The sequence below is a fragment of the Typopeltis vanoorti genome, chromosome 5 (assembly GCF_054136105.1).
Source record: "Typopeltis vanoorti isolate ZY-2024b chromosome 5, IOZ_Tvanoo_1.0, whole genome shotgun sequence".
NCBI lineage: Eukaryota > Metazoa > Arthropoda > Arachnida > Uropygi > Thelyphonidae > Typopeltis > Typopeltis vanoorti.
In genome coordinates this window covers 142,572,751-142,594,681 of record NC_143553.1, presented here as the reverse complement: position 1 = coordinate 142,594,681, position 21,931 = coordinate 142,572,751, and the positions used below count along the sequence as shown (strand labels likewise).

Below are 21,931 nucleotides of genomic sequence, written 5' to 3'. Positions count from 1 at the left end.
AGAGAATATAGAGACAAATGCAAGAATGCTAAACACTGTGTAAAACTAGCTAAACAAAAGTCATGGGAGGACTTTGGCAAGAATATAGAAAATAAATATCAAGAAGGTGACAAAATATTCTGGAGGTTGTTGAAGAAGCTTAAGAATGGAGGAAAGAGTGCTGTAAAAGGAGTTAGAGATGATAAAGGTGACATGAAAACAGGAGGAAAAGATATCCTTGAAGTATGGAGTAATTACTTTGAAAAACTGCTAAATGAAACAAGCAGTGATGACAGCACAGTGGTAAAAAACACTGACCAGGCTTGCAGTCAGGAATACATATCCATACTTGAAGTAGAAAAAGCCATCAAAGGCTTGAAATGTGGAAAGGCAGCAGGAATAGATGATATCCTACCAGAAATGCTGAAGTATGGTGGTATAAGAGTCTTACAGTGGCTACACTGCATAGTTCAGAAAGCCTGGACAGAGGGACGAATTCCCGATGATTGGAGTAGAGCTCTCATAGTACCCATGTATAAAAAGGGAAATAAAACTGCATGTGAGAATTACAGAGGTATTTCCCTACTGAGTGTTCCTGGCAAGATCTATGCAAGTATACTTGAGAAACGGTTGAGAAGAATTGTGGAAGAAAAGCTTGGTGAAGAACAAGCTGGATTCAGGCCAAATAGAGGCTGTCAGGATCAGATCTTCACTTTACGACAAATAGTCGAGAAAGCATGGGAATATAACAAAGATCTGTATTTAAGTTTTGTCGATCTGGAAAAGGCATATGACAAGGTGCCAACAGAGAAGCTATTCAATATGCTGCAGTTATATGGTGTCAATGGGGCATTATATCAAGCAATACTTAGTCTTTATTTGAGTCGTAAGTCAGCAGTTAGAATTGAAGGAAGTACAGGAAGATGGTTTAATGTTAAATCTGGTGTGAGACAAGGATGTACATACATTATCCCCTCTGTTATTCATTATCTATATGGATCACATTATGAAGGAAAGTGGTATTAAACATGATATGAAAATTGGAGATGTTAATGTCAGCTCTTTGCTTTATGCAGATGATGTTATACGTCTAAATAAATACGCTGCAAGATTCTCTGACTAAATTGAATAGCTGTTGTAATAGATATGGTATGAAGGTCAGCAATAAAAAGACAAAGACAATGAAAATAGACAGAATCATTGAAAATGTCAACTGTGTTGTGAATGGAGAACCTGTGGAACAAGTAAAACATTTAGCTACTTAGGCATAATTTTTAGTGAAGATGGCAAATTAAATATGGAAATAGACAACAGAATCAACAAAGCTGGTATGGTAGGATATCAACTGAATAAATTCATATGGAATAAGAGCGAAATTAGTCGGAACACTAAAATAGCTGTATACAAGACAGTGTTCAAACCAGTTGTAACTTATGGATCTGAGAGCTGGGTCAGAAGTAAAACACTTGACCAAAGACTAGAGACCACAGATATGAGAGTCCTGAGAAAGATTATAGGGGTGAACAGATGTAATCAATGGCAGTATCATATTAAAAACGAGGATATTAGGAAAGAACTTGACATTGTCAGCATCCAGGAATGTGTTAGCAGAGCTAATCTCAGGTGGTATGGTCACCTAAACAGAATGGGCGAGGAAAGATTAGCAAAACGACCCAGAGGAAGACCAAGATATAGGTGGATTGATACGGTACAAAGTGCTTTAGACGATAGAAATATAAGATCTGATAATGTTGGAGTGTTGACAAGTAACAGACTGATTTGGAGGAAAATTGTAGATAGGAAATTAATAATGATGTAATTTTTTTTCATGTAGTACTATCATATCCTGTACACCCCTTGAGGGTACATGGCAGGAATTTGATGATGATGATGATGAAATAATGCGCAAGAATGGAAAAATAATTTAAGACATTTTTTAATTAATAGTGATGAGAAATCGAACTGGAGAGTCTTGATACTCGTGAGACCAGCTCAATTTCTTGCATTGGAAGCCAATCTCGAGAGCTTCGGATATTCACTTTGATGCACATCAATCCATATGCGGAAGAAGACAAAAATTTGTTTCGATTCGAATTCTCTCAATTTTCTCAATTTATTTCTTTCAAACATCAAAATTATGTCATTTTCGTAAAAGATCTTCTTTGCAACCGATACTGTTGTAATCAAGATCCTGATTTTTGTCTTCTTCCGCATACGGATTGGTGTGCATCAAAGTGAATATCCGAAGCTCTCGAGATTGGCTTGCAATGCAAGAAATTGAGCTGGTCTCACGAGTATCGAGAATCTCCAGTTTGGTTTCTCATCACTATTAATTAAAAAATGTCTTAAACTATTTTTCCATTCTTGCTCATTATTGAGCGATGTCAATTCACAACATTAATTAGCCGGGTGGTGATTAAAACCAGCCAGGTGGTTTGCCCATTCAAAAGGTCCTGGGGAGAACATAGGTAGAGGAAGTGAAAGAATCAGGGATGTATCAGTGGTTGATTAGGTTAGATTTTAATAAAACTGTGGGAATGGATGACTATGTATTTTTAAGAATGGATATCACTATGTATTTTTAAGGAATGTGCACAACAGTTAGATATACCCTTGACAAACAGTCTAATATTATCACTTCACAAGCATGATTTTAGAACAGGGGTTTCCAATTATAGACCAGTCTTTATAACTGCAGTTGTAGTCAAGGTGCTAGAGAGAGATTGGTTATGAATAGAATACAAGATTGAGTTGATGGACATAGCATTCTTTATAATGGTCAGCATTGATTTGTAAAGGGTAGGTCTTGTTTTAGCAATTTACTTGCATTTTATGATGAGGTAACGAGTGTTAGATAAGGGAGAATCATATTCAGTTATATTCTTGGACTTTGCAGAAGTGTTTAATAAAAATTAACACATGATAATTTGGTGTATGAGTTGCAGAGGATGGGAATGGATAGTATATTGATTTGATGGATTGGAGATTGGTTCTCTGAACGATACCAGCAAGTTGTGTATGATGGAGTAGTGTCTCAAAACAGGTAGATTAACCAGTGACATGATCCAGGGTTCCTTTCTTGGGCCTCTGCTGTTTAACTTGTTTGTAAATTATATATATGTGGGCCTAATACATGAAGAGAAGAAGTGACTAGAGTTCTCCATTTTTTTGCTGATCATGCAAGGTGGGGAAGAATTATTAGTTGCACTTCTGATATTAATTCCCTTCAGGAAGATTTGAACAGACTTTTCACTTGGACAAATTATTAGGATTGTAGTTTTAATATTAATAAGTGCAAGATGTTACATTTGGGAGTGCAGAAATAGGTGTGAACATGCATCTACAGACATAGGACACACTGGGAGGTATAGGGCTAGCCACCTAATCCTCGGGACAGGTACGGCTTAGAAGAGCTAAGATTAGCCCTGTAACAGGCCACTAGGCCTAATACGTGAAGGGAAGAAGAAGAAATATAAGGCTGTCTACTATATTAATGGTACTGTACTGCAGAAAGTGGATGAGATTTGATATTTGGGAGTGATGGTTGACAGTAGACTGAAGTTTATAGGGCATATTTCAACTACACTAACATGCAGGGATATGGAGGTGGTTGTGCCACTGCATAAAGTACTGGTCAGATGATACTTGTACTATTTGTGTTCAGATTTGGTCACCTGGTTTTCATTGTAATTTGGAAACATTGGAAAGGGTCCAGAGGTGAGTGACTAAGACAATATCAGGACTCTGGAATATTGGGTATTGAAAAAATGTGGATTGCAGAGTTTAGTGGATAGAAGAAAAAGAGATATGATAGAGATGCTTAAGTGAGTGAAAGGATTTTATCAGATTAATCCAGAAGGGATTATAAAAAGAGTAGAAGGTGAGAGGGGAAAAACCAGGCACCATCCCTGGAAATTACCTACGAGTGTGGTAAAGAGGAGGGGATGTGAGGAATAGATTTTTTACTTGGAGAATTGTGAGTGAATGGAACATATTATCATAATATGTTGTTAATGCAGGGATTATTACTGATTTTAAGATTTAGTATAATAAATATGTTGTCAGTTGAATAAAAACCTCCTATGATATCTGCCAACTCCATGGAGGATGTAATAATAATAATATTGCTGAATTCTCTTTCCTTTATTTACATGTTCAAAACAGCACATTATAAGCTATTAATTGGGGAAAAAATGAAAAAATTGTTGAAAAACTTATAAATTTGTTGATAACTTTTTGTAGGAGTTGATCATCTGTTATCCCAACATGTTGCCCATTTATTTATAAGAGATCCTATAGCTCTATTTAGTGAAAAGATTAACCAAAATGATAATGAAGACAGTGACCATTTTGAAGTAAGTAGTTAAAAAGTTCCTTGTAAAATGGTATTAAATTCTTTATCTGTAATACTGAACTTTAGTTCACTTCATAAAATTTAAGTTATGTCAATCATATAGACATTCTTCTGATTTGAGAGTATGTTATTAACTGTAAATTTGTTATTTATTCAAGTTTTGTCATTCTAACTAAAACTTGTGAGCACGTTAAATTCATCCATCATTAAGAAAAGAATAAAAAAATCATTATGTATGGTAAATTTTCTTTAAACATATTTAATCTGTGATATATTCATTACCAAAGGTAATGAATTTTTATTTTTATTTTTCCTCTTGAACTTTTATGACCTATGCCAATACAGTTGCTTTCCCAAACTACATTAAAAAGATTAATTTACAAAAATAAATTAAAGCTTAATTATACAAAGAATAAATTGAAAAATATGTTTTTACAGTTTATCCCCTGATAAGATTTTTGTCTGATGGATGTGTGATATTTTCCAGATAGGTAAAAACTAAATAAATGATTTTATATATATATTTATTTAATTATATAAAAATAATGCACATATTTAGATCAGTGTTTATTTCAGAAGTGTTCCATGGAACCCGAGGATTCTGAAAAAAACTTGTAGGGGGTTTCCCAAGAGCATGTGTGTGTGGGGGGGGTAACACCCTCAATGAATGTGGAAATTGTCTGGTGGGATTACATGTGTATGACAGTCTGACATTGCTAGGATATAATCCACCAGATATTACAAGGCAGTGAATGCATTAATGTTAGTGCAGATAATGAATCCCATGAAGTGTTCATATTATTTGAATTCGTCCTATTCGAACTTATAATTATAAGTAAAATATGGTAATCGATTCTAGCTCGACTGAAATAGGCAGTAAAATATTTCAAACATAAGTTTTTATTATGACCTTTTTTTCTTGGCTACTAGTATTAATAAATTAAAGACTTAATTCTGTATGTTAGTCAAGTAAATATTAGTTTAATATTGAACGTTTCACTGACTGATATCTGTCAGCATTTTCAAAGGAATACACTGGTAAGCAATAGAAAGTAACAAACTAGGAAACTAACCGACAATTCTAAAAATTATATAAAGTTATCACTGTACGTAATACAATGATATAATACTATTTCGCAAGCGCAACGTTTTATTTGTTGAGATATTTAATGTAATTTTCATGAAAGTTCATTTCTTTTTGGTTAAATGATCTGATTAGAGTTTTCTATATATCTGGTAAGATTAGGCCGTGATTCTTATTTAAGTTACCAGTTGAACGGGCGACTGTAGCAGCTTCTTTAAATGTTCTGGAATGGTAGTTGTCTTCTATGTAGGGCATATGACTCATATCCCATTCAATATTATGGTTGGTAGAGGCAAAGTGTGAAGAAAGGCCTGATATATCCTGTCTGTTATTCCTTACATAGCCTATGTGTTCTTTCTTTCTTGTATCAAAACTTCTAGATGTCTGTCCAATGTAATTAACACCGCAAGGTATTAATTATAAACTCCAGAGTACTTGTAGAAAGGATGGCTATCTTTCGGGGATCTTATAAACTTTTGAATGGTCTCAATAGGTTTGAAGGTTACTCTGATATTATATGGTTTTAGAAGAAGAGCTAATTTTCTGGATATGGCACTAACAAATGGAATTGTTATAGAGCTGATGAATTGGGTTTCATCTCGTTGTCTTTGCGGTATGTCACTAAAGAGAATCTTGTTGATAATTCTTGTAGGGTAGCCATTTAGGGATTCAGCATTATCCATATGCTGAAAAAAAGAGCTATACAGTGTACCACAGACCCTGGCAACCTACAAGAAGAATTAATGAAAATATCCAAAGATCTATCCCTAAATAGCTACCCTACAAGAATCATCAACAAGATTCTCTTTGGTGACATACCGCAAAGACATCAGCTCTATAACAATTTCATTTGTTAGTGCCATAAATGTTAACTCATCTTGAAGGGTTTCGTTGTCTGTTGTGATGCGAATCGCTCTCTTCTTTAACATGTGTACAATGCCGAGTTTATGTGATATGTGGTGAGAGGAGCTGAAATGTTGGTAGCGACCTTAACAGAAATCAAGGCCTAATACTCCCAGAGATATGGAAAACCCTAATCAAATCTTAAAAAACAAAAGAAATGAACTTTAATACAAACTACAGAAAGTTCCTTAGCAGCAGCTAGCTAATCTTGTACACGCAATACGTGTTTCACGCATGTTCGATACTATTTTATTTGTAATTATTCTAGTCGGTTTTTTACAGTTATTCTTGTCAGTTTTATAGTTACACATAATTGTGAGATTGTTTCAGCCTATATGTAAGTGCCCTGAAGACGACAACAGTTAAAGTGTGGCGAAACTAGTTGGTTAAGTTAATAAAATTGATCAACGCTTGATCTGTAAACCAAAAATATTATTAATTCTCATGATCAAGAAAATAAACCTTCATTATGAATAGATCAATGGTGACGTGAAAATCAAGATACACCATTTTGAAATCCTAAAATGTAAAAAGGCAAGGTTACTTAACCATCTCACTTTTTTAAAATGTTGCCGAGATAACTGTATAATTCCTAAGTTTTTACTTCTTAAACCTCTTTTCAATACTAGACAAACTAAAAATATTTATTTCAAGACATCGATGTTACTCATTCCTGAAAGGTTACATCACACAAGATTTGCTTAGTCAAATTGACTCACAATGTTATGAACTGTTCATGGATCTCTCCAGCTCTTTAGATGAGGAAATTTGGCAAGTCTTAGATAGAATGATTAATACCAGTTTCGCCAAAGCTTTCAACAAAAGCAGACAGACCCAGGTTAAAAAATTCAACTACCTTTATACCACCCACAATGAGTCTAAACCTTCTCTACCGGACAACCAAGTTATTCTTAATTTCTCAAACCACATCTTAAAAGAAACCTGAAATCGCTACTCTCAAGAAAGGTTTCAACTATGCAATAGTTCCTCAACAGATTCCTAAGGTGGATTTCATCTGTAGTTTAGAAAAAGGAATCTCATTATTACTGCCTCACTCAGCAAATGATCTAAGACTAAAAAGTTGTATAATACTTTCCTCTCCCTATTCCACAAAACAAAACTTCTCATTGGATAGAAGAACTATTCGTAATTTAAAAAACAACAAGGACATCATAATACTTAAAGCAGATAAAGGAAACAGTACTGTAATACTGAACTCAAAGGACTATGAGGACAAAGTAAACCGTCTACTATCTGACTTGTCCGTTTTACCATCTTTTAACGAAAGATCTGACATTAAAAAACCACCATGATACCGATGAATTGCTACGCAATTTATCCAACTGGCCAACAGACTTAATTAAAAAACTAAAATCCATGCATCCTTTAACTCCGAGACTCTATGGCATTCCAAAAGCGCACAAAGATGGTATTCCTTTACACCCAGTCATTGATGCAATAAACTCTCCTACCTACTTATTGTCAAAACATCTCTCGAAACTCTTACAACAACAACATCCACAACTCAGAGAGTTACATTAAAAACTCCGAACATTTATGGAAAAGCTAAAAAAACATCAACATATCAGATAATGATCTTCTAGCCAGCCTAGATGTCACCTCTCTCTTTACAAACATTCCTGAATTTTGAGGTCATTGACATCTTAAGTACCTTGTTCCCACAAGATATAACCTCATTGTTTGCTCACTGCCTAAATTCTAACTACTTTTCATGGAAAAATAAGATCTACCAACAATTAACAGGCTTGGCGATGGGGAGCCCACTCTCACCTTCATGTGCTGACCTCTTTATGGAAGACTTAGAAAATAAAATCCTATCCCAAATTATTCCCAAACCTAAAATTTGGTTCAGATATGTGGACGATATCTTCATTGTGTGGAACAACAACAAAGATGACCTATATGATTTTCTCAAAAAGATCAACTCCTTCCATCATTCTATTAAATTTACTCTGGAACATGAAAGAGAAAAACAACTACCGTTTTTAGACCTAGACATCTTAATCAAAAAACAAATTGATGGCAGTATAAATCTATCGGTGTAGAGAAAACCGACCAATACAGGTCGCTACCTACATTTCAGCTCCTCTCACCACATCTCACATAAACTCAACTTTGTACACATGTTAAAGAAGAGAGCGATTCGCATCACAACAGACAACGAGACCCTTCAAGATGAATTAACATTTATTTCCAACAATCTGTACTTGAACGGCTATCCGAGAAGACTAGTCAATAAAGTCCTTTTTTCTGAACTACCACAAAGAGAACAAGAAGATATTCAATATATAAAAACTATTGCAATTCCGTTTGTAAGTTGCATCTCCTACAAGCTAGCCAGCCTCCTCAAACAACACAAAATAAGAGTAACATTTAAACCAATAGAATCTATTCGTAAACTACTAAGATCTTCAAAAGACAACCAGCCTTTCTATAAATATGCTGAAGTTTATAATATTCCATGCTCATGTGGCTCAAGTTACATCAGACAGGCTTCGAGAAGCCTTGAAATCAGCAAAAAGAGCACATTGGCTATGTCAAAAACAACAGACAGGATATTTCTGGCCTATCGTTTCATGTCATCGAGTGGGACAAAAGTTGTTCCCCTTACTTAGAGGAAGATTACCATTCAAGAATTTTCAAAGAAGCAGCCACAGTCGCCCGTTCTACTGTCAACCTTAACAGAAATCAAGGCCTAATACTCCCAGAGATATGGAAAACCCTAATCAAATCTTTAAAAACAAAAGAAATGAACTTTAATACAAACTACAGAAAGTTCCTTAGCAACAGCTAGCTAATCTTGTACACACAATACGTGTTTCACGCATGTTCGATACTATTTGGGGAGGAGTATTGTTGATGATAACTGATGAGCTGCAGCCAAAAAGAATAAAAGTTGAATTGCAGGATAGAGAAAAGAGCACATTTGCGGCCATTTTGTGTGAGATTGTGGCTAGCAGAACTAAATATACAATTGGGTGCTGCTATAGACCAGGTGATGGAAAAGATGGTGGTAACAGTATGCACAAGCAAATAGAAGAAATGAGTGGAAGGAGGGTGATTATTATGGGAGATTTCAACTATGGTCGCATTGATTGGAGTGAGGAGAGGACACACGGGAGGAAGGAATTGGATTTTATGCTGTTATTAAGGGATAACTATCTGCGACAGCATGCAATGGAAAATACTAGGGGTCAGAGAGTGCTTGACCTAGTAATTACATCTGTGGATTTGGCTGTAACAAATATGACCACATTGCCACCAATCGGTGAGAGTGATCATAGGGTCTTGACTTGGGAGGTGGCTAAAGGTGTAGAATTTTCAATTAAGACAGGGTACATGTGGAATTATCGGGCTGGAAAGTATGACAAGCTTAGGAGTTTGATTGGTTCAGTGCCATGGCATGTACAACTGCAAGGACTAGAAGTCGATAGTGCATGGGAGGTAGTTAAGAAGTGTTTGCATGAAGCAATGGCGGACTGTATACCTAGAGTCCAAATAATAAATCAACTAGGGGTTAAATGGATGAATAACACCATTAAGCTTGAGCTGCGAAAAAAGAAACAACTATGGAGGGAATTTAAGGAGAAAGGTGACCAGCAGGCACATGAACGGTATAAAGCGCAGGCCAGAAGGGTAACGAGTGTGGTTAGAAAAGCAAAAAAGGATTACGAAAGAACATTGGCCGTGCAGGCTAAAGAGAATCCTAAACAGTTTTTTAGATATGTAGCAAGTAAAAGGGAAAATGTACATGGCAGAATGATTTTAAAGAGTGCCGATGGTAGGAAGGTAACTGAATTAGTTGATATAGTTGAGTTACTGAGTGAGCACTTTGCAAGAATATATCAACCTCAATGTTAATACATCTGTGGGATTGGATGGTATACCAGCTCGTGTTGTACGAGAAGCAGCTAAAGAATTGTCAGTACCCTTGACCATTTTGTTTAATTTGAGTCTCGGGTCTGGGTTAGTCCCGAGGGGGTGGAAAGAGGGGAAAATAGTTCCACTGCATAAAGATGGTTCAAGACTGCTGTTGTAAATTACCGACCGATTAGCATATCAGGAATCATTGTCAAGGTCTTAGAGAAATTAGTCAAGAAAAGAATACAGGATTGGATAGATGAAAATGGGATATTGTATGGGGGACAACATGGTTTTGTGAAGGGTAGATCATGCCTCAGTAACTTGCTCACGTTTTATAACACAGTGATGGCTGAACTGGATAGGGGTAATGGGTTTACAGTAATACTACTGGACCTTGCCAAGGCTTTTGATAGGATACCACATAGAACCCTAATCAGTAAACTGGAGCAGATGGGGATAGATATAGGGATGCTGAGATGGAGGAGGGTGGTTGAAGGAGAGATACCAGAGAGTGGTTTATTCAGGAGTGGAGTCTAAAAGATGGCTTGTGACTAGTGGAGTGCCACAGGGCTCTGTTCTTGGACCACTGCTTTTCAATTTGTTCATCAATGATATAGGAAAGGATTTGAGAGGAAGTGTTCACTTGTTTGCTGATGATGCAAAGTTGGGTAGAGCAATTATGAGTGCACAGGATGTCAAAATTTTACAGGATGATTTGGATAGTTTGGAGGACTGGGCTAGGAAAAATGGATGTCAATTTAATGTGGCAAAGTGTAAGGTTGTGCACTTTGGGGTGAAAAGAATAGCAGCAGTATATCGCATTGGTGGAACCATACTCCAGGAGATTGATGAGGCCAGGGTTTTGGGAGTATTGGTGGATAGGGAATTGAAGTTTGGGGGCACATTGCAAAAGTGACTAAAACAGCTCACCAAATCACTTGGCTTCTGAAAAATACTTTAACATGCAGAGACAAACAAGTTGTTGTTCCTCTGTATCGAGCCTTGATAAGACCCCATCTGGACTACTGTGCCCAGTTATGGGCACCAGGGTTTCTTCGTGATGGGGAGGAAGTGGAGAGGATCCAGAGACGAGTGACCAAGATGATAGCAGGTCTGTGGAATGAACCTTATGAGAATAGGTTGAAGATTTGTGGGTTGCAGAAATTGGTCGATAGGCTAAGGAGGGGTGATATGATTGAAACATTCAAATTACTGAAGGGTTTCTATAAGATTGATCCAGAAGATATTTTTGAAAATATGACTGGTGGTGGGAGGACTAGGGGCCATGAATGGAAGCTGGGCAAGAGCATGGTTGACAAGGGTGTTAGAGCTAGGTTTTTTACTTGGAGAGTAGTGAATGAGTGGAATAAGAGCTTCCAGAGTCTGTTGTGGGTGCTATGACCGTGAATGAGTTCGAGGCAAGGTATGATAGATACTGTGTGAATGTCGAATAGTTGTTCTTGACATGGTGTTAGGGCCTCCCTCGATGAGTCTGTTGACTCCTTGGAGTTGCCCGGAACAATAATAATAATAATATTTTATTTGTAATTATTCTAGTCAGTTTTTTACAGTTATTCTTGTCAGTTTTATAGTTACACATAATTGTGAGATTGTTTCAGCCTATATGTAAGTGCCCTGAAGACGACAACAGTTAAAGTGTGGCGAAACTAGTTGGTTAAGTTAATAAAATTGATCAACGCTTGATCTGTAAACCAAAAATATTATTATTAATAAACTGGTTTCATTCAGTTAAATCTTTTTGTTGATCCAGTGTATTCACCATCTTGAATTGCTTTTTCATCAGGACATTTAGATGCCATGTCCTCATTTGTACTGCTGCATCACCAGTATATTTAACCTTATGCAGCTAAACTCTATTTTTAAATTGAATCGAAGTAACCAACCAACTTGCATTAAACATTTTCTTCTGCAACATTATTTTTGTTTGAATGGCTGCTCAGCTAAGGGGGAATGCATTTTTAATTGCAATCCTCAATCCATACATTTATTTCCCCTGCATATTTTAAAATATTCCATATTGTAAATTCAGGCTTTTTGACATCTCATCATATTTTAAAGTTGCTATGAAATATCATTCAATCGCATCAAATTTTTGCTCTAATAATAACAAGCATTTTTTTTGTGCTCATAGAGTTTTTATCTAAAGGAATCTTCTTTTTGTCCATTTACTTCTTAAAACGATTAAAACAAATCACAAAAACTAACATACAGTCTGGAGTAGCAGCATCTAAAACCCTAACAGTAATCCAGTTACCTCAACTTCTCATGCTCTAGCCTCACATTAAGTGAATTTTAATGTTAGGTTTGCATTAAATGTGACCTGATGTTGTGAAAGTTGCTCCAAAATAATCAAATGTTGCATCATTTAAACTTGCATTAATTGCAACCTAGTTGTATTTATGAAATTTATTTACTGATATGAGTAAACAGCATAAGTGTTTTTTATGAATGAAGAATATATGTTGGGAAATCTTTCTTCAGTCATAACAATAAAAAAAATTGAAGACCAGTTTATCCCTTATAAAGTTTGGGTAAAAATTCACAGGAAATGGCCTTTTGAATGAAACAGCATGTAAGTTGAATTTGATGTAGGGAAAATATTTTATTAAATTGACTTATTTCTGAAGCACTTATGCTTTATCACTTATATCATATGTTTTCTTGACTAAAATATTTTCATGTCACTATTGTCATAATTTACTTTCCAATAATTTTTTATGAAAATTTTTATAACGGTTCCAAACACACACACACACACACAAATATTTTTATGGACTACACTTTAGGTTGGGTATTTTGAATTTGTGTAGGAAGGGAAATTAGAAAGTTGCCCAACTGGACCAAGCAGACTGTAGATTGTACAGATATGTCTATACACAAATGCCAGGAGTATTAGAAACAAAGTGGTTGAGTTTGTTGCTTTGGTGAATATATTGTGGCCTAAAATTGTTGGCATTAGTGAAACGTAGCTCTCAGATTCTGATGTAAACTGAATTGAGCACAAAGGTTATGGCGGTTTTTAGGAATGACAGAAAGAGATAGGAGTGAAGGGGAAGTACTACTAATGATATCAGATAACTTTTGAGTCCAATTAGGATTAGAAGCGCATGAAGGACAAATGGTAATAATGTCCCATGTAACATTGAGTTTTAAGCTATCTAGAATGAAGTGGAGACTAATAAGAAGAAATATATGGTGAGGTATTACTACAGACCTGCTTGTTCATTAGTTCAGGATGAAGAAATGCCTCTCCAAATTATTTCGGTGAGTACTAAACAAGTAGTTATTATGGGTGACCTAAATTATCCAAATATTGATTAGGTAGTAGAGTAAACTTATGACAAGAACAAAGGAGAATTTATTGAGCTGTTGCATGACAGCTTTCTAAAGCAGCATATGAAAGAATCACCTCAAGGACAAAGAATGTGAGATTTGTTCTTAGTATGAGGTGTCTCAGTTTAGAACATGACTTTGCCACTAGTTGGCGATAGTGATCATGCCATACTGACCTGGGAAGTATGGCACGATTACCAGGATGATATCGGGATTATGGAATGTAGATTATGAAGATAGATTGAGAATACGTGGAGTACAGACAATGCAGTCCAGATTCTCTCCATGTAAATTTGTGCACATCTTTACGATGAAATGTGGTGTTAGTAATGACTAGTCCTTGTCCTGGACAGAAATCCAGTAGCTACTTACCATTATTATTAGCTTTGGTCTTTTCTCCAAATCTTCTCAAAACGTATCTTTATATCTCATGATCATTTCCTGCTCTGCTCTTTAGATCTCCAACAAGAACCAACTTTTTCTTTGTGTTCACTGCCTTCTCTAGTGACTTGGGAAAATTCCTACACTTCCTTAATAGAACTTACTATGAGATCATAAGCACATAAGGGCAATTGGACAGCAAGATTATGTGCTTATGTTCTCTATGAGAACATAAGAACATAATCTTGCTGTCCAATTACTCATGCTTATTGGAGGTGTGAATAGCTTGAGAAAGCTTCATGTTTGATCTTTAGAGAAATGTTTGAGTTATCTAATCTTTAGCCTAACCACAGTACTAACATATTTTAGGTCATAACATTTTGTAGATGGTATTCCCGAAAAAGAAGAAAATTTTCTGTCACTCTCAAACCCAGCAAAAACATTAACACCAGTACACTTTGCAGCTATTTAAAAGAAATGTCAATAACCCTCTTCTTTCTAATCCTTACTCTACCAACCTTGCTCTTCTGGCTGAACCAGCTGTTTAAAAAAAAGTATGAACCAACAAAATATTCATAACTGCGATTATTGTTAGTATTATTAGACCTCCACGGAGTCAAGGACTCATTGAAGGAGGCTATATCACACACACAACACCAGCTGTCGTACCTTCTCTTAGTGTGATATCTTCACACTGGTTCAGGACATGAGTATGCAAAGGAATTTGAAATAGAAAGTGATCAATCAGGTTTTGAGCAGAATGAAATTGAATTTCATATTGAACAGCAAAGTGCCTTTCTAAAGTAGTTTTTGAAAAGAATCAAAGTTGGGTAGCTTTCTAAGGTGAACTGCAGACTCAAATATACAAATATTATTAATAATAATAATAAAAAAAAAGATTTTGAAAAGAAAACAAAACCATGGAAATTCACTAACACACATTGATTAATTCAGTCAAAGAGACATGTGCTGAGGTTGTCTGCAAGGATAGAAAAATCAGAACTCCATGGTGAAATCAGGAAGTTAGGAGCAGTCAAGGAAAGGAAGAAGGCATATCAAAAGTTCCTGTCAAGTAAGTCAACTTGTGCTCTGAGAGAATATTAAAAAAAATGTAAGAAAGTGAAGCAATGTGTAAAACTAGCTAATCAGAAGCCATGGGAACACTTCAGTAAGAACATACAAAATAAATATTAGGAAGGTTGAAAAATATTCTGGAAGCAATTTGAAAAGTTTAGAAATGGACAAAAGATTATTGTAAAAAGGAATCAGATGAAAAGAGTGACATGAAAACTGAAGATAGATATTCTAGATGTATGGAGTAATTACTCTAAAAGACTACTATATGAAACAAACAGTGACAGCATAGTGATAGAAAACATTCAACAGGAATGCATAGCAATAGTTGAGGTAGAAAAAGCCGTCAAAAACCTGAAATGTGAAAACGCAGCTGGAGTAGATGATATTGGACAAGAAATGCTCAAATTATGGAGGTATGAAAGTTTTACGGTTAGTACATTGCATACTCTACTTCTAGAAGCACCCATGACCGACCTATACTTGATAACTAATATTGATAGGTCAAAGCTCCAGATTGATTGCATCCTGGCTCTCTAACAGTGGAAGACAAGCATCTCTGATGTGTATACTTGTCCTGGAGCACACTGTGGCAGATAGTAAGAGCCAAAGTAAGACTAAGACTCCAAAACCTTCCAAGTCAAGCATGTCCCACTAGACTGGATGTCAGAAAATACTCGATTGGATGATTTTTGGAAACTAGTGAGGAGGAGTCAGTGGAAGTGCTTTGGGAAGTCAAGGTTATAATACTTCTTGGCTATACAGGATATAGCCAAGAAGCTTTGGAGAAACAGACACAAGGACGGAAGAATATAAGAGATTACATAAAGAAGGCAGGACAAGGAAAAGTTTTATACTAATAAATATGAAGAGATGGTTCCAGGTGAGGAGGCACAATTATAAAATAGGGTTTCGTTTAGTTTGGGACCTAAAGCACAAGTTTAAGTCCAAAATTCCATCAAAGACAGGAATGGAGCAGTACTAACTGAAGAGCTGGAAATCAGAAACAGATAGAAAGAATACTGTAATGATCTTGCTTTTTTTCAATTATTTCTTTAAGTGTCTTAAAATGTCGACTGCCTTAAATATCAGCTGCCGCCATTTTACTATATTCTACTATATCTTATTTTTGCTCATGCTCGTCTAACAAATTTGTTTGTTTTTTCGACTGCACAGTTAGACTATGTATTGAGTGTGAGGCTATAAGATTCTAAACTGAAGACAAAGCAGATATTGTTATCATTCCTTGCTAAAGTTAATTCAAATTAATTTGAATGTGAATAAATAATTTAAATAAATTTGAATTACAGAGGAGTTTTAATCAACATAAGCCATTTCTGTACCATGTCCCAGTTTTTTGAGTGGTGAATGTAGGGAGGTTTAAGGAGATGTGAGATCATGCTTAGGAAGGAGAAAGCTACTTTTATTCCTTACTTTGCTAAAACGTATCTTTCAAACTTTATCCATGAGATTGTTGCTTTGCAAGGAATGATACCACTTCTCCATATTCTTGTTTGTGTTTTTTTTTTTTGTGATTCCCACTCGTAAAAAGTTGTTAGCATATAGTATTTTACATAAGTGCATTAAGGATTTTTTTTTTCTTCTATTTTTATCATCATCATCATTAAATTCCTGACATGTACCTTCAAGGGGTGTACAGGATATGATAGTACTACATGAAAAATTTACATCATTACTAACTTCCTATATACAATTTCCCTCCAAATCAGTCTGTTACTTATCAAGACTCCAACATTATCAGATCTTATATTTCTATTGCCTAAGGCACTTTGTACCATATCAATCCACCTATATCTTGGGCTTCCTCTGGGTCATTTTCCTGCCAACCGAGCAGAGAACACTTGCTTTGCTAATCTTTCCTCGCCCATTCTGTTTAAGTGACCATACCACCTGAGATTAGCTCTGCTAACGCATTCCTGGATGCTGACAATGTCTAGTTCTTTCCTAATATCCTCGTTTTTAATATGATATTGCCATTAATGCCATCTGTTCACACCTCTAATCTTTCTCAGGACTCTCATATCTGTGGTCTCTAGTCATTGATCAAGTGTTTTAGTTCGGAACCAGCTCTCAGATCCATAAGTTAAAACTGGTTTGAATATTGTCTTGTATACACCTAATTTAGTGTTCCGACTAATTTCGCTCTTATTCCATATGAATTTATTCAGTTGATATCCTACCATACCAGCTTTGTTGATTCTGTTGTCTATTTCCATATTTAATTTGCCATCTTCACTAAAAATTGTGCCTAAGTAGCTAAATGTTTTACTTGTTCCACAGGTTCCCCATCAAAACACAGTTGACATTTTCAATGATTCTGCCTATTTTCATTGTCTCCGTCTTTTTATTGCTGACCTTTATACCATATCTATTACAACAGTCATTCAATTTAGTCAGGGAATCTTGTAAACTTGTAACATCGTCCGCATAAAGCAAAGAGCATACATTAACTTCTCCAATTCTGATATCATGCTTAATACCACTTTCCTTCAAAATATGATCCATATAATTAATGAATAACAGAGGGGATAATGTACATCCCTGCTCACACCAGATTTAACATTAAACCATCTTCCTGTACTTCCTTCAATTCTAACTGCTGACTTACAACTCAAATAAAGACTAAGTATTGCTTGATATAATGCTTCATTGACACCATATAACTGTAGCGTATTGAATAGCTTCTCTCTTGGCACCTTGTCATATGCTTTTTCCAGATTGACAAAACTTAAATACAGATCTTTGTTATATTCCCATGCTTTCTCAGCTACTTGTCATATTTGGCCTGAATCCAGCTTGTTCTTCACCAAGCTTTTCTTCCACAATTCTTCTCAAGTATACTTACTGGCATAAATCTTGCCAGGAACACTCAGTAGAGAAATACCTCTGTAATTCTCACATTCAGTTTTATTTCCCTTTTTATATATGGGTACTATTAGAGCTCTACTCCAATCATCAGGAATTCATCCCTCTGTCCAGGCCTTTTGAACTATGCAGTGCAGCCACTGTAAGACTTTTATACCGTCATACTTCAGCATTTCTGGTCGAATATCATCTACTCCTGCTGCCTTTCCACATTTCAAACCTTTGATGGCTTTTTCTACTTCAAGTATGGATATGTATTCCTAACTGTATGCCTGTTGAGTGTTTTTTACTACTGTGCTATCAATGCTCGTTTCATTTAGCAAATTTTCAAAGTAATTACTTCATACTTAAATGATATCTTTTTCTTCCGTTTTCATGTCACCTTTATCATCTCTAATTCCTTTTACAGCACTCTTTCCTCGATTTCTAAGCTTCTTCAACAACCTCCAGAATATTTTGCCCACCTTCTTGATATTTATTTTCTGCATTCTTACCAAAACCTCTGGTGACTTTTTGTTTTGCCAGTTTTACAGTGTTTAGCTTTCTTACATTTGTCTCTGTATTCTCTAAGAGCACAAACTGACTTATTTGCCAGTAACTTTTGATATGCTTCTTTTCCTTCACTGCCTCTTTAACTTCCTGTGTCCACAATGGAGTTCTGATTTTTCTATCCTTGCAGACTACCTCACCACATGCCTCTGTGGCTGAATCAATCAGGATTTTCTTCAAGGCTTGCCACTGAATCTCCAAGGTTTGGTTCCTGTTCTCAACCTCTTTCATTTTTCTTCAATAATCTTTGTGTATTTTAGTCTATAGTTCACATCTTAGAGCTGCTCAACTTTTATTCGCTTTAAAACTTTCTTACATGTTATTCTTTTCAATATGACATTCAATTTTATCCCGCTCAAGACTAAATAGTGATCACTTTCAATTTCAAATCCTCTGTATACTCTGGTGTCCTGCACCAGGGATAAAACATCACTATCAACAATAACATAGTCAATGAGACTTTTCTTATTCCTAGCCTCTTCATGTGAATTTGTGCACATTTTTATGTTGGAACATGGTGTTAGTAATAACCAGTCCATGTCCTGAGCAGAAATCCAACAGATATTTGCCATTATTATTAGCTTTGCTCTTTTCTCCAAATTTTCCCAAAATATTTTTGTATGTCTCACAACCATTTAGTATTCTGCTATTTAGATCTCCAACAAGGACCAAATTTTCCTTTTTTGTGTGTCTATTGCTTTCTCTAAAGCATCAAAAATTCCTCCACTTCTACCCTAGTAGAACCTTCTGTTAGGCTCAAATAAGTCTCATTATCCAATTCCCCATTCTGATATTTGCTCACATCACTCTACTTGAGACTGCCTGCCATTCAAGAAGATTAGCCTTGTATTTTGTGTTGAATACTATGGCTACTCCTTTTCCTTGATTGTCATTGCCTGAATATAACATTTTGTATTTATTGCTCAGAAAGATCTCACCAGTTTTTGTCATTTTTGTTTCAGTCACCCTCTGTTATGTCAATCTGGTACTTATGTAATTCCTCAGCTAGGTCCATTTCTTTGCCATTCAGGCTTGTTATGTTGATAGTACCGATCTTTAATTCTGGTGATATTGAGTTGGGGTGTGCTTTCAGATTTGTTTTTATTTTTTTTATGTTTATTAATTTATTAATATTTTTTTTTGCATTTTTATTTATTTTTACATATTCCGGAAACCCTGTTTTACAGACCGAATATGACGCTTTTTCATGCCTCTGGTAAGCAGCATGGTAGTCTCATACTGGATGATGAAATTCATCTACCACTTAAAGACTCACAAACATCCATGTCCATGGGAGGATTTAAACTTACTTGGCTAGCTAGCAGGCAGTTTATCCATCCTTGTGTGGGGTTGCTCCTTTAGGGTGCTCTCTACCATTTTTTATTATTGTTGTGTCCATTTTTTTTTTTTTTTTTTTTTGAAGGATAAGAATAAGGTATTCAATTCTTGGCTTTTTTTTTCTTTGTGCTATTGGAGTGTTATTCTCTGTCTCATGGTTTTTTATTATACCAACTTTTTTGTGATGCATTGTGGTGTAACATCAAATGCAGGTATCTTCCCAAGTGTGTTGATTCTGTAGGTTTATTAGTTTTTTATGTTGTTTGAAGACACCCAGGAAAGCGTGTCTAAAGGCATGGATTTTGAATATTGTTAATAGGATCAATTAGTTTTGCTGAACCAGTTTATGTGATGAACATATCATCTATGGCATGGGCAAAGTTTAGATCACCATTTGTTCCCCATGGCCTATTTTTCAATTGATTCTATAAACAGGTTGTCTAAAAACAGAGAAATAGTGACAGGCTTATTGGGAGAATGCATTGTGTGTTCAAATAGCATCATTGTCCAGTGGAAATAATTCTTGTAGTTCACATAGTTTATGTTCAAGGTACTTTGGAGAACAGGTTGATGAAATCCAGGTTTCTATTAGATCAGAGAGTTCTATTATGAAATCCTTTAATGTTTTTTTTCAGTGAAGCATGTGCAGTTCCTTATATAGATGTCTGTTTTATAAGTGCTACTACTGTGCCAGATACTTAAAAAAGTGTGAAAATGAATATCTTGCTTTCACTGCGGAAATAGTTGCTTGCTTATTTTCAGAGCTCTTTAAATTCTGGGAATGAGTAGAATATAGATGTGAGGTGCTTCTTGATATCTTCAGGTCATTTGACAGGGTCATTAATTAAAGACCTTGTCAACCTCTTATCTCTAAATATCTCACAAACTAATAGTCCCAATTACATGCAAACCAGATATCTACGTAAGGAACTCTGTACACTTTGTTAAAAAGTGTTGTAGGCCGGGGGGGGGGGGTCCTCTGGTCTACTTGGAAGCCCGGACATCAAGCTGTTCACCAGTGCACCATGAACAGAGACCATAGGATTAGTACAAGAACTCCTTTCACTGGACACTGATGTTATTCAAACACTGCATCAATAATATGTTCTTTCAATTTTAAAAAATCTGTGAGCCAAATGAAAGTTAAGCAGTTGGTCACTATTAGTGCACATGGAATGATTCCTTCATGCAAAGTCTTGCACCACCATCCATCACAAAATTTGTGTTATGAAAATACTATGAGACAGGGCTTATAACATTTCATCAGTACAGAGAAAAGAAACCAAAGAACTCAGTCTTGTTCTTCCAAAAAAAAAAAAAATGGTCAGGAATATTCTAAAAGAGCTTATAGACCATGGACAGAAAAGGGAGGGAAAAACACAGGAATATAAAGGATCAGTATCACTACCTTACATGCAATCAATCTTGGATAGTATCTCAAGGTAATCTTTACTTGGATAGTGCATTATCAAGGAATAAAAATGGCTTTTTCCCTGCTAAACATAATCTCGAGTCTTTAACTTCCAAAACTTTCTCACTCACAACTCAAAACTGAGAGGATGCAAGATAGTTGTTTTTGTGAAATTTGCTATGGGGAATGAACAGACTTGTCAAGAGAGCTATGCATGTCAGAACACATGAAGGACATGGAGAGAAAAAATATAAATCAGAACTGGAAACTCGTTTCTTCATCAGGGCATTAAAAACATTAGAAATGTTAAAAAAATACCCTAATCATTGAACAAGAAACGAGTTATGATCCTTTGACAGGTTTGATCATCTTTGATCAAAAACCTTGTGCATCACGTCACACTTGTGCAAAATTGTTAGTTTTTCAAATATTCTGTATTAATGTTACTGTTAACTTGCTTGTTACTTAACTGTTAACATAACATCAGTTTAGTTTATTTCATTTTCCAGAAGTGTACTATAATTATTGTAATACACTAGTAGAGATTATAAAAGTTAAATAATAATAATAATGTTCAGAAGAATTGTTTTTTCTTTTATGTATGAATGAAATTAAGTTAAAGAAAATATAACAAGCATAGAAAAGCTTCAGTGGTACATTTGATAGCTGGATATAGTAAATATTATTTTCAGAATAAACCTAACCCTTCAAAAAGTCTTAAGTCTGTTGGATG

The 21,931-nt window shown here is 35.5% G+C and overlaps 1 protein-coding gene across 1 annotated transcript in view; it reads left to right on the top strand.

Annotated features, from left to right (window-relative positions):
* Positions 1-21,931, top strand: part of Gclc (glutamate--cysteine ligase) — a 162,653-nt gene that overhangs the window by 98,790 nt on the left and 41,932 nt on the right. The window contains exon 10 of the mRNA XM_090392798.1: positions 4,222-4,334. Coding sequence (XP_090248924.1) covers positions 4,222-4,334 — 113 coding nt within the window. The remainder of the gene's footprint in view (positions 1-4,221; positions 4,335-21,931) is intronic.